An 11,565-nucleotide genomic window follows, 5' to 3' on the forward strand; every position below is an offset into this window, starting at 1 on the left:
ATTTGGATGAAAGTTGTGGACCCTGTCACCAGAAAAATGCACATAAAAACATTTTATGTACATCTTTCCTTTTACCTCTCTCCCAGTTTACAGGCCATGTGAAGCCAATCTGTGGACTTCAGGTTAAGAACCCATGGTCTCCAGTCCTAGTCCTGCTCAGCTTACCTGAAGAAGCATCTCCAACCCCATCGTTAAGCCTGAATGCCGAGATCAAGCTCCGAGGGGTTTTTGCCGATTCCCTCACTGTAAGGTTACAGTGAACCAGGCAAAGGGCCTTTTCAGTAGTGGCACCCACCCTGTGGAACGCCCTCCCATCAGATGTCAAGGAGATAAACGGCTATCTGACTTTTAGAAGACATCTGAAGGCAACTCTGTTGAGGAATGTTTTTAATGGTTGAAATTTTACTGTGGTTTTATAATTTGTGGGACGCCGCCCAGAGTGGCTGGGGCAACCCAGTCAGATGGGTGGCATATACAGTGGTACCTTGGTTTCTGAACGTAAACCATTCCAGAAGACCGTTTGAACTCCAAAACATTTGAAAACTGAAAACTCAATACAGAAGCCTCTATACGGAAAACTCAACACGGAAGCAATGTGGCATGTCTGACTTTCGAGGTGTGTTCGAAAACCGAAGCATTTACTTCCATGTTTATGGCGTTCGAAAACCAAAACATTCGACAATGGAGACATTAAAAAACTGAGGTACCACTGTAATAATAATATGTTGTTGTTGTTAACCCATCAAACTTGATGGCCATGGTCATGAGTAGAACTTAGTTGGAAACAAAACAAGAGTTTGAGAGTTTGGATTTGATATCCCGCCTTTCACTCCCCTTCAGGAGTCTCAAAGCGGCTCACAATCTCCTTTCCCTTCCTCCCCCACAACAAACACTCTGTGAGGTGAGTGGGGCTGAGAGACTTCAAAGAAGTGTGATTGCCCAAGGTCACCCAGCAGCTGCATGTGGAGGAGCGGAGACGCGAACCCGGTTCCCCAGATTACGAGACTACCGCTCTTAACCACTACACCACACTGGCTCTTGTGCACTTGTGCACGATTTGAATTGCATTTATTGTTGTTAGCCGCTCTGAGCCTGGCTTTGGCTGGGGAGGGCAGGATATAAATATTTTTTTAATTATTATTAAGAGAGCTAGCCCCCCCACAACGCCAAGCCTCACCATAATCAGAAAGGAGCATAAAACAAAACCACACAGAGACACTTGGAATTAAAACATTTATTTATTTATTTTATAAAAAAGAAAGGAAAGAATGAAAAAAGGTCAGTCGATGTCCCTTCTAAACCCACCTCTCTATGTTCTACCCACATCATGTATTTCTATCCCTAACCTTACCCACCCAGGCAAAAATACCTGCAAAATCAGAGATGGGGAACCTTTGGCCCCCTAGAGCTTCCTGGACTTGAGTGGCCACCATGTCCCCCACGCATCCTTGGGGGGCCTGACTCTCACACGTTCTCTCCTGTGTGGATTCTCATGTGCGTCCGGAGGTTTGAACTCTGGCTGAAGTTCTTCCCGCAGCCCGAGCACTTGTAGGGCTTCTCCCCGGTGTGCATGCGCCGGTGCACCCTGAGGGCAGAGCTAGAGTCAAAACTCTTGTCACAATCGGGGCACTTGTGCGGCTTCTCCGCCGTGTGGGCCCTCTGGTGCTTGAGGAGCTCGGGCTCTCCGTTGTAGCTCCTGCCGCACTCGGCGCACTTGAAGGGCCTCTCGCTCCGGTGGACCTTGCGGTGCCCCGTCAGCGCGGAGATGCAGTCGAAGCACAGGCCGCACTCCTTGCACTTGAAGGGCTTCTCCCCCGTGTGGGTCCTGCGGTGCTTGATGAGCTGAGACTCCTTGTCGTAGCTCTCGCCGCAGTCCGCGCACTCAAACGGCTTCTTCCGGGTGTGGTTCTTGGCGTGCATCTGGTAGTTGCTCTCCCAGCGGAAGCACTTCCCGCACTCCAAGCACTGGAAGGGCCTCTCTCCCGTGTGCGTCCGTTCGTGGAGGTAAAGCACGGACCTCTGGGTGAAGCTCTTCTCGCACTGCGAGCACTGGAAGGGCTTCTCGCCCGTGTGCGTCGCCTTGTGGCGGATCAGGTGCGAGGACTTGCCGTACCGCTTGCCGCACTCGGAACAGGCGTACGGCCGGTCGCCGGCATGGTTCTTCATGTGCATCTTGATGCTGCTCTCCCAGCGGAAGCTCTTGCCGCACTCGGCGCATCGGTAGGGCTTCCCTCCCATGTGGATCCTCCCGTGGACAAACAGCTGCGAGCTCTGGCGGAAGCTCTTCCCGCACTCAGGGCACGGGTAGGGCTTCTCTCCCGTGTGCGTCCTCTCGTGGATGAGGAGGTCGTAGCGCCGGCTGAAGCTGTTCCCGCAGTGCGAGCACTGATGCGGCTTCTCTCCGGTGTGGATTCTCTTGTGAGTGATGAGGTGCGATCCTTGGCTGAAGCTCTTCCCGCACTCGGCGCACGTGTACGGCTTCTCCCCCGTGTGGCTCCTCTTGTGGGTGGTCAGGAGGCTCTTGTCGCCAAAGCTCTTGTCGCACTCGGAGCACTTGTAGCGCTTCTCCCCCGTGTGGGTCAGCTGGTGCCTCATCAGGTGGCCCCTCTTGATGAAGCACTTCCCACAGTCGGCGCAGGTGAAGGGCCTCTCTCCCGTGTGGATTCTCTCATGATCGGAAAGGATAGTGCTGGTGCTGAATGTCTTCCCGCACGCCAAGCATTTGTACGGCTTCTGTCCTTCGTGGCTCCGGCCGTGCCTCACAAGGAGCGCTTTGTAGCCAAAGCCCTTGCCGCAGTCCACACACTGGTAGGGCTTCTCTCCTGTGTGGATGGTCAGGTGGTTTGCCAGGACAGAGAGCCGGTCAAAGGCTTTCCCGCATTCAGAGCACACATGCGTTTTCTTTCGCCTGTGGGCCAGCCGCCTCTGTGGGAGGTCAGAGCTCTGGCTGCGTCCTTCTCCGCGGTCAGATCCCTCTGTTTCTCTCTCACAGGACATAGCTTCAGGGGAACCTTTGCGACCACCAGGGCTTTCTCGAACCTGCTGGTTTCCAAATGTTTCTTGTGTGTTTGGTCCCTGAGAAATAATCCCGGTTGCTCCATCCAGTAATGCCCCGTTGAGTACACATTGCTCGGGTTGTTTTGCCAGCTGAAATGTCTCCACCTCATCTTCCGTCACCTGCTGGTCACCTGCTGGAACAGAAAGAGGATATCTTGGTTTCAGTCAAACATGGTCCACCCTGAGGGAAACAACAGTTGCTTCTATGGATTGTCTATTGATCTTATGAATTGTGTCCAACCGTGTCATCACTCAGCTGCTGGAAAATATGTTTCTAGCCCACATTTCCCCCGCAAAGGCTCCCAGGGCAGCAAATTGATAAAGCAGTACAATTAAATATAAGCTAAAAACATATTTCAACCATTTAAAATCAACTGCCTTTGCCTCCTTCCTCTCCTGCCTTGGGAAGGGAAGCAGGAAACTACAGGTCTGGCCAGGCAACAGGGCTGCCAGCTGTAGTCACTGCTGCCAGAGCCCCCTAAGTGCACCCCCCAAAAAATCATGGGGTCTAGTCTGTACCAGTAGTAGGCTACTTCCTAGGCAAGGATAACGACTCCCCCCTCCCCCCAAAAACTTGCTAGTGTCAATTTTAAAAGCCAGATGTCTTGCAGAAGAAAAATGAAAAGCACACAACTTGAAACTGCTAAATTTATTTTAAATTGCAAGAATAAGCGATGCATCGTAGATGAGCTTTATCAAATAAGAAAGAAAACGCTTCAGCACGCAAATCATTTTGAAATATCTTGTGAATTGTGATGTTGAAATTTATGTAAAAGTTTCACACAGTTGGAAGTGTGTGCCTTGTGCATCATGGAATTTTAAGCAGGGAGATCAGAAATGCAAAAACAAAAAACCCCCAAAACGTGTTACAATGACATCAAAGGCTAAATATATGGAAGACCCTTAAATAAAACAAGTGTTGATGAGAACAAGAACATCTTGGCATTAACACTCCAGGTGTTAGTTAGCTTCCCAGTGCTGGGATGTGTGTGCTATCATCAAGGGTGCTTTGATTTTCATTTCCACAAGTCTGTGATTTCTGCGTGTACAAACTGGGGACAGAGATTGTTTTTGGTTTTTTTTTGTCTTTTTGCAAAAACCATCAGCACCCACCATAGCCATTGATAGCCGTATCCTCCCTGAATTTGCCTAATCACCTTTTTAAAGCTGATGAGCATCCCTACAAGATGTTATTGTACAGCGGTACCTCGGGTTACAGATGCTTCAGGTTACATACGCTTCAGGTTACATCCACTAACCCAGAAATAGTACCTCAGGTTAAGAACTTTGCTTCAGGATGGGAACATAAATTGTGCGGCAGCAGCAGCGGGAGGCCCCATTAGCTAAAGTGGTGCTTCAGGTTAAGAACAGTTTCAGGTTAAGAACGGACCTCCGGAATGAATTAAGTACTTAACCTGAGGAACCACTGTCGTTTAGCACACAGCAAGGCCTCGGATGTTGGTCCGTGTGACAGGAAGTAGACAGGGACAGGTGCTCCAGAACCCAGGTCCCAGCTGCCATCCCTGCAAAAAGGCTCACCCAGCAAGCAGGCTGCTCCCATGTCTTCTTGCTTGGCTTCCACTTGGAGGGTCTGATGACGGTCTGACGGGCTCTGCTCCGATAGGGGGAAATCAACAGAGTCCTCCTTCAGTGGTCCTGGGGGCTGAAAGAGATGCAGGCAGGTTAGGGAGTTTTGCAGGGATGCTGTGGGGAACCCCCAGTCAATGCTACAGATATAATAATGTCTCGAGTTCAAAGGTCTTCAAGTCTGGCTCCACCCCCACCGAGAAGACGCAGGAAATTGGCTGCTGTGCGGCATCATTCTGTGTGAACTGGACCATTAAAGATCGTTGGAGTCTTGTCTCAATGGCCAGGTTGAGACATGATGTCAGATTTAAAGGAGGGGGCAAGACAAAGACAAGATAAACTTTCAACAAACAGCAAGCCATTTATTGAATATAGTAAATATTTGCAGTTAATTAAGACACACGGAAGTTTTTAACACCGTTTTAAGATTGAGGTTTGACAAAATTTAATCCATTGCCAAAAAGTTGTGCTATAGATTAACATTTCCCCTCTTCTTCCCCAAATACATTTGTAGCACACCCCAAGAATCCTGGGAAAGGTAGTTTGTGAAGAGCCCTGGGAATTGCTGCTCTGTGAGGGGTAAACAACAGTTCCCGTAAATCTCTCCCCCACCCCCGTATACAGTGGTACCTCAGGTTAAGTACTTAATTTGTTCCGGAGGTCCATTCTTAACCTGAAACTGTTCTTAACCTGAAGCACCACTTTAGCCAATGGGGCCTCCCACTGCTGCCGCGCCGCTGGAGCATGATTTCTGTTCTCATCCTGAAGCAAAGTTCTTAACCTGAAGCACTATTTCTGGGTTAGTGGAGTCTGTAACCTGAAGCATATGTAACCTGAAGCGTATGTAACCCGAGGTACCACTGTATATTCATTTATAATAAAACACAACAAAATCTAATAACAGATGCTTAACAAAATGAAATAGATGTGGAGTAAAGGGGATATATAGAGGCAAACGTATAGGAACAGAATTCCATTCCAAAATCACATGCAATGAATTAATAGCACGAAGTTCCAAGTAACACAAATGGTTTACATTCTCCTGCACTTTATTCCTCCAGTACATTATAAAAAGGCTCCACTTCTCGATGAATGTCTGTCTACCCCAGGCATGTCCAAAGTCCGTTTTGGAGGCCTAATTAGTTCAATCCAGCCTGTGACAGTTTATGTTCGGGGGGGGGGAGCCTAAAAAAACCTCAACAACTTCAACCCTAAAAGAAGCTCACCGCTGGAACTCTACCCCCTCTGGTTCTCACCAAATATGTAAGCTAAGCATACATATCGCGCCCCAAATTTTAGTTATCCATTTTCTCATAGATAGTTTTTCCAGAAGATAGACAAGATAATGCCTTCTTTGAGAAATTGAGCCTTTTCATAATGTACCGCAGTAATAAAGTGCAGAGGAATGCAAACGCCTTTGCGTTACTTGGAACTTAGTTCCCATAATTCTTGGAGCGAGTGCTACATATGCAATTAAATGTGTGGCGTGGATGTGATCTTGTTTGTTCGTACTAAGCCACAGTTTCTTTTAGCATCCGGTGAGAACCAGGCCAATATTGTGCCTGCTGAGGAAAAAGAGGATGGGGCACAAACCCACAGCTCGTTGGCTCTGGCTTTCATTGGGAAGCGGCGCCACCTACTGTTGGGCTCCCTGCCTTCTGCCCTACCAGTCCCAAAGGGGCACCAGCCACACCGCTGAAACCGCCTCACCTTTTGCTCCCCCTCTTCAGAGAGGAGAGGGAAGCCTTCGGCCAGTGCCATCGCTTGAGACATATTCTCGGGGCTGCGTTCCTGCACCCAGCGCTGCATCCCTTGGGGCAAGACGGCCAGGAACTGCTCCAAGATCACCAGCTCCAGCATCTGCTCCTTGGTGTGTCTCTCAGGCCTCAGCCACTGGCAGCAAACCTCCAGGAGCTGCCGGCCATTTTCTCGGGGGGTCTCCGCTTCCCGGTAGCGGAACTCCCGGAAGTGCCGGCATCGTGCCTCCAAGTTTTCTTCGTCTGGAATCTCTTCCTTCACTTTCCCGGAGGCTTCTGGGCTCATGTAGGCCTCGGGGAGGCCTCCCGCTGGATCTGGGGCCTGCTCTCCTCTAGGCCACTGGCCAGCATCAGCTGCCCCCTTGAAAGAGGGGTGGAAAACAGCAGCGTCGTCCATCACCTGGGGGTTTCTCAGCCCAAAATTAGGAGACTGCATCATCTTCAAGAGTTCCTGCCACAGGGGTTCCCCCATCGCTCCCGGAGGCACCCCTGTCCAGAATTCTCGGACCGTTCTGATCTGGATATCATGAGGGGTCGGCCCACCTTCCTCTGGCGTCTCCCCAGGTTGCGCTGAGTTGTGCTCCTCCATCTTCATTCCTTGTGCTGCAAACAAAATCAGCATTGAAAAGTGTGGAGTCATAATAATAATAATATTAAAAATTTATTTATATCCTGCCCTCCCCAGCCGAAGCCGGGCTCAGAGCGGCTAACAACAGTAAAATGATACAACATATTAAAATCATTTCGTTATAAAATCAGTTCAAGTCAGATAATAATAATAATGCATGATGGGAGCTCCTCATTCAGGGAACTTGAGAAGAGAAGCTCTGCTGGGTTAGACCAAAGGCCCATCTCAGACAACATCCTGGTTCCACCAGTGGCCCACAAGCTAATAGGAGGGCAATAGCCGCTGAAGCTCCCCAGTGGCTGGTATTCAGAAGCAGGCTGCCTCTAGAACAGCGTTTCCCAAACTTGGGTCTCCATCTGTTTTGGGACTACAATTCCCACCATCCCTGACCACTGATCCTGCCAGCTAGAGATGATGGGAGTTGTAGTCCAGCAAGTGCTGGAGACCCAAGTTTGGGAAATTATGCTCTAGAACATAAGCAGAGTCCTGCTGGATCATGCCAATGGCCCTTCTAGTGCAGCATACTTCCTCACAGTGGCCGAGCAGATCCCTCAGTGGGAGCCCCACAGGCGAGACCCGAGTCATTCATTCGCTTAACAGTCAACCTGGCAGATTCAAAAGCTCACTGATCATTCTTGGGAGTTTCCCCCCGCTTTTTATAAACATATTATTTTTGCTGACAGTGGTTTTCCAAGGGTGTGGCAGGAAATGTAGTGGGAAGAATCAAGGACAATCAAATAAACATCTAAACATTTCAGTGTGATATAATACGGTATCAAAATAATGCTTGTTATTTGCAGAATATAGATAGAAATATTTTCAAAACAAGAGCAAGAGCATCAAGTGATACTTCTATAAATCAATCTCTGCTAGGAGTCCCACCCCCCATGTATTTATTATCAATAAAACAAAACTGTGAGCACATTTTTATTCTGAAAGTGTAGCCCAAAGAAAAAAAGTTTGAGAACCACTGATTTACGGGGTTCACTTTCACAAGGGGTAGCAGTGGCAGGCCTTAAAGAAGAATTAGGCATCTCTTCACCCTTTGGGAAGTTGCCCATCAAATCAAAAGCAGTCGCAATAGCTAAGCAAAACCTCAAGAGCTCAAGGCAGTGCAACTGTGAATTCTCCATGCTAGAGCAGAGAGCAAGTCATGGGAGAAGAACACTGCAAGCTGCCTAATACCAAGTCAGTCCCATTGGCCTGCTTAGCTCAGTATTGCCTACACCGACTGGCAGCCCCAGCCCTACCTGGGAATACCAGGGAGCTTTTGCATGCACAGAGAGAGACATTCCGCTTCTTGTGGGCTTGCACAGAATTCGAACCCAGGTGCAACCAGGAGTGAGAATCACACTAGCCTTCCCAGGGGTGCCAACTTGAATAAAATACTGGGGGAGAGGTGTTCAGGTAAGCCCCGACCCGCATAATCGATTGCATGATGACGGGCACGCACAAAGTTTGAATGGCAATCCATCAACTTTGGAGGGGAACAGGCCCCTCAAATATTTTATTGTGGGGGCTGAAGCTCCCACGGCCCCCAGGAGTTGGTTCCTATGAGCCCTCCCTGGACCGACAAGCCTGTCTTATCAGAAACAGGATACTGGGGTGAGAGGGGAACCTATCTAGCAGGGCTCTCTCTCCTCCGGGTATCCCATACAGTGGTACCTCGGGTTAAGTACTTAATTCGTTCCGGAGGTCCTTTCTTAACCTGAAACTATTCTTAACCTGAAGCACCACTTTAGCTAATGTTGCCTCCCGCTGCTGCCGCACTGCCACCACATGATTTCTGTTCTCATCCTGAAGCAAATTTCTTAACCCGAGGTACTATTTCTGGGTTAGCGGAGTCTGTAACCTGAAGCGTATGTAACCTGAAGCGTCTGTAACTGTATTTCCTTCATTTGGAATTCCCTGGGGAAACCAAGGCACTACAAAAGCCAAATAGTACCATGTCCGTCCGTCCCCCAATATCCTCAGTGCTGGTAACATTTCCCTTCTCCCCACTAAACAGGCTGAGATCTCTTGCTGGGAATAAGCCGCCCGCTTGTCTCTCTGACCTGCCACAGGTGCGAATCCTTTATTTCGGAGGTGGGAGACGCCTCTGCCTTCATCTTTCCAGCCAAGGATGCTTCGTCCCAGGCCAGCCCTCCTTGCTTTGCACTCACCTGATCCAGGAAGGCTTTGCATGGCGCTAGTCCTGCGGGTATGCGCGGCTCTCCCCACCCCCTTCTTTTCTTTTTTTTTCTTTTTGCAAAAATAAATGCAAAGAGGTAGAGAGCGGGTGGTGATGGGCGGATTTGGAAATGCACCTCCTGGAAGGAGAGACCGGGCTGGGGAAAGCAGCCAACCTCCTCCCGGCTCCTCTTCTGCAGCCGGCCGCGCCTGTCTAGAAAGAAGAGCTCGGTGCGTTTAACCCCTCTCAGCCCAGCGCCTCCTCCTCTTAAAATCGCCGCCCCCCAGAAGCACCGGCGGGGGGGTCGGGAGGATGCAGCGGTGGGGCGTCGGATGACTAATCCGGTCCCCGTCCACATTCCCCGCCGGGTCTTAATTTTGCGCGGGAGAAGCTGCACCGGTTGAATGCCTGCCTGCCCGCGATGCACAGAATGCAGGTTGGCCGGGGGGAAATTCCACAACAGGGCGATGAAACATTTCAAAAAGAATGGGGGGAAATTATGTCATACATAGGAAAGATAAGGTGAAATAGTGAAACCAGTAGAACTGAAACAAACCTCGTCATGGGAAATACAAAGAATTTTACTGGACAAGAATAACAATAAGAAGTAAAACATACAATGTGACCAATGTAATAAACAGTAGATGGAAATGGAAATAGACGACAAGAATCGTGTGTTATAGAAGGATTTATTTGTTGACAGATATTTTATGGACAAATGTGGAAGAAGGATAACAATATACAAAATGGATAAGGAAAATGCGAAAAATTTAGAGATGGTATAAAAAAAGTCAGAAGAAGGAAGGGGAGAAGTCAGCTGCTAGGAGCAAGTATAAATGTAAAATGTAATGCAATATGTGTATGTGCAGTATGTAATTAAAAAACCAATAAAGATTATGGGGGGGGGGTGAGAAAAGAACAAATTTCAGGTTGGCAGCAGGGCAGGCACCACTGCTAAGCTGAGAGCGGTTGCTTAACTTCTGCAAAGCGTGCTCAGGCTTTCTCAATGGAGTAAAGTGTAAAGTTATAACAATGCCAAATACATATCTACCTTTAGAGATTTCTCTGAATCTCCAGACTTCCCACCATCCCCTTCAAGGGTCTTATTGTTAACATTTTCAGCTGCATATTATTTCATAATCCATATTTTGTATTTTTCCATATTGTCATTGTTACATTACAAGTGTTATTAAAATCCTGCTAATGTTTTCATCTGCTTGCAGTGGTCTCCTAAATAAATTATAATTTTCCCCCATTCTTTCTTGAAGTTTTTGTCTTCAGTTTAACCCTGTTTAGGGAAGTTTTTAATGACTGATGTTTTAATGTATTTTTAATCTTTTGTTGCAAGCCGCCCAGAATGGCTGGGGAAATCCAGCCAGATGGGCGGGGTATAAATAATAAATTTATTATTATTATTATTAGAACCAAGAAAGACAATTCCTAACCTGACTCCACTAAAAGATGAAGAGGCAGACCTTAACTACCAAAGGGATGGTTAAATAAAATGTCCTAGTCTGGTGCTTAAAAGCTGACAACATTGGCGCCCCAGCGGTTTCCCCTGGGGATAGCCTTCTAGATGCAAGCAAAAGTGTTTTGTCTTTAAAGCATTCTGGATCAACTTCCCTGGGTTTCACAAAAGAATGCTAATCTTTCTGAATGGCTACTGGTGCCTGGTCTGGGGCACTGGCTGTGAAACAGTGCTGGGTACTTGGGAAGGCACAGGAAGCAGAAACAAAAGAGAGAGTTTGTCCAGTATCTTTGGGAATAGAGGGTACCTGTCCACTGAGAACCTGTTGTGAGGTAGCAGGTCTGCTGTCAATGCACCAGCCATTTAAAGGATGTTTTCCCCAAATAATCCCAGGAATTGTAGCTTAAGAGCACTGGGAACTGTAGTTCTGTGATAGGTAATAATAATAATAATAATAATAATAATAATAATAATAATAATAATTTATTTGTACTCCACCCATCTGGCTGGGTTTCCCCAGCCACTCTGGGCGGCTTCCAACAAAGACCAAAAATACACTAAAATGTCACACATTAAAAACTTCCCTGAACATGGCTACCTTCAGATGTCTTCTAAATGTCAGGTAGTTGTTTATCTCTTTGACATCTGATGGGAGAGTGTTCTACAGGGCGGGTGCCACTACCGAGAAGGCCCTCTGTCTGGTTCCCTGTAGCTTTGCTTCTTGCCATGAGGGAACCGTCAGAAGGCCCTCAGCACTGGATCTCAGCGTCTGGGCAGAATGATGGGAGTACAGACGCTCCTTCAGGTATATTGGGCCAAGGCCGTTTAGGGCTTTAAAGGTCAACACCAACACTTTGAATTGTGCTTGGAAACACAATGTAGGTCTTTCAAGACCGGT

General features: G+C 48.1%; 1 protein-coding gene across 3 annotated transcripts; it reads right to left on the reverse strand.

The window, feature by feature from the left end:
• Positions 1 to 1,219: 1,219 nt before the first annotated feature.
• On the reverse strand, positions 1,220 to 9,462 carry LOC128409204 (zinc finger protein 345-like). Of its 3 annotated transcripts, none has more exons than XM_053379457.1 (4): positions 9,192 to 9,462; positions 6,355 to 7,004; positions 4,597 to 4,720; positions 1,220 to 3,188 (listed from the first exon to the last, which is right to left on the reverse strand). In XM_053379457.1, exons 1-4 carry the CDS (start codon positions 9,211 to 9,213, stop codon positions 1,465 to 1,467), a joined length of 2,520 nt encoding a protein of 839 aa, XP_053235432.1. In that variant the 5' UTR covers positions 9,214 to 9,462; the 3' UTR covers positions 1,220 to 1,464. The 3 variants fall into 3 exon arrangements, with proteins under 3 accessions (XP_053235432.1, XP_053235431.1, XP_053235433.1); XM_053379456.1 differs by having other exon boundaries at positions 1,220 to 3,191; positions 9,192 to 9,461; XM_053379458.1 differs by lacking the exon at positions 9,192 to 9,462 and adding an exon at positions 9,084 to 9,185 and having other exon boundaries at positions 1,220 to 3,191.
• Positions 9,463 to 11,565: the final 2,103 nt, after the last annotated feature.

The sequence above is a fragment of the Podarcis raffonei genome, chromosome 2 (genome assembly GCF_027172205.1).
Source record: "Podarcis raffonei isolate rPodRaf1 chromosome 2, rPodRaf1.pri, whole genome shotgun sequence".
Lineage (NCBI taxonomy): Eukaryota > Metazoa > Chordata > Lepidosauria > Squamata > Lacertidae > Podarcis > Podarcis raffonei.

Coding starts and splice junctions, on each gene's coding strand:
- LOC128409204 (XM_053379456.1), bottom strand. CDS start 9,213: ATGCAAAGCCTTCCTGGATCAG. Junction 7,005..9,191: donor GCAAAGCCTTCCTGGATCAG/GTGAGTGCAAAG, acceptor TTTTGTTTGCAG/CACAAGGAATGAAGATGGAG. Junction 4,721..6,354: donor CTGAAGAGGGGGAGCAAAAG/GTGAGGCGGTTT, acceptor CATCTCTTTCAG/CCCCCAGGACCACTGAAGGA.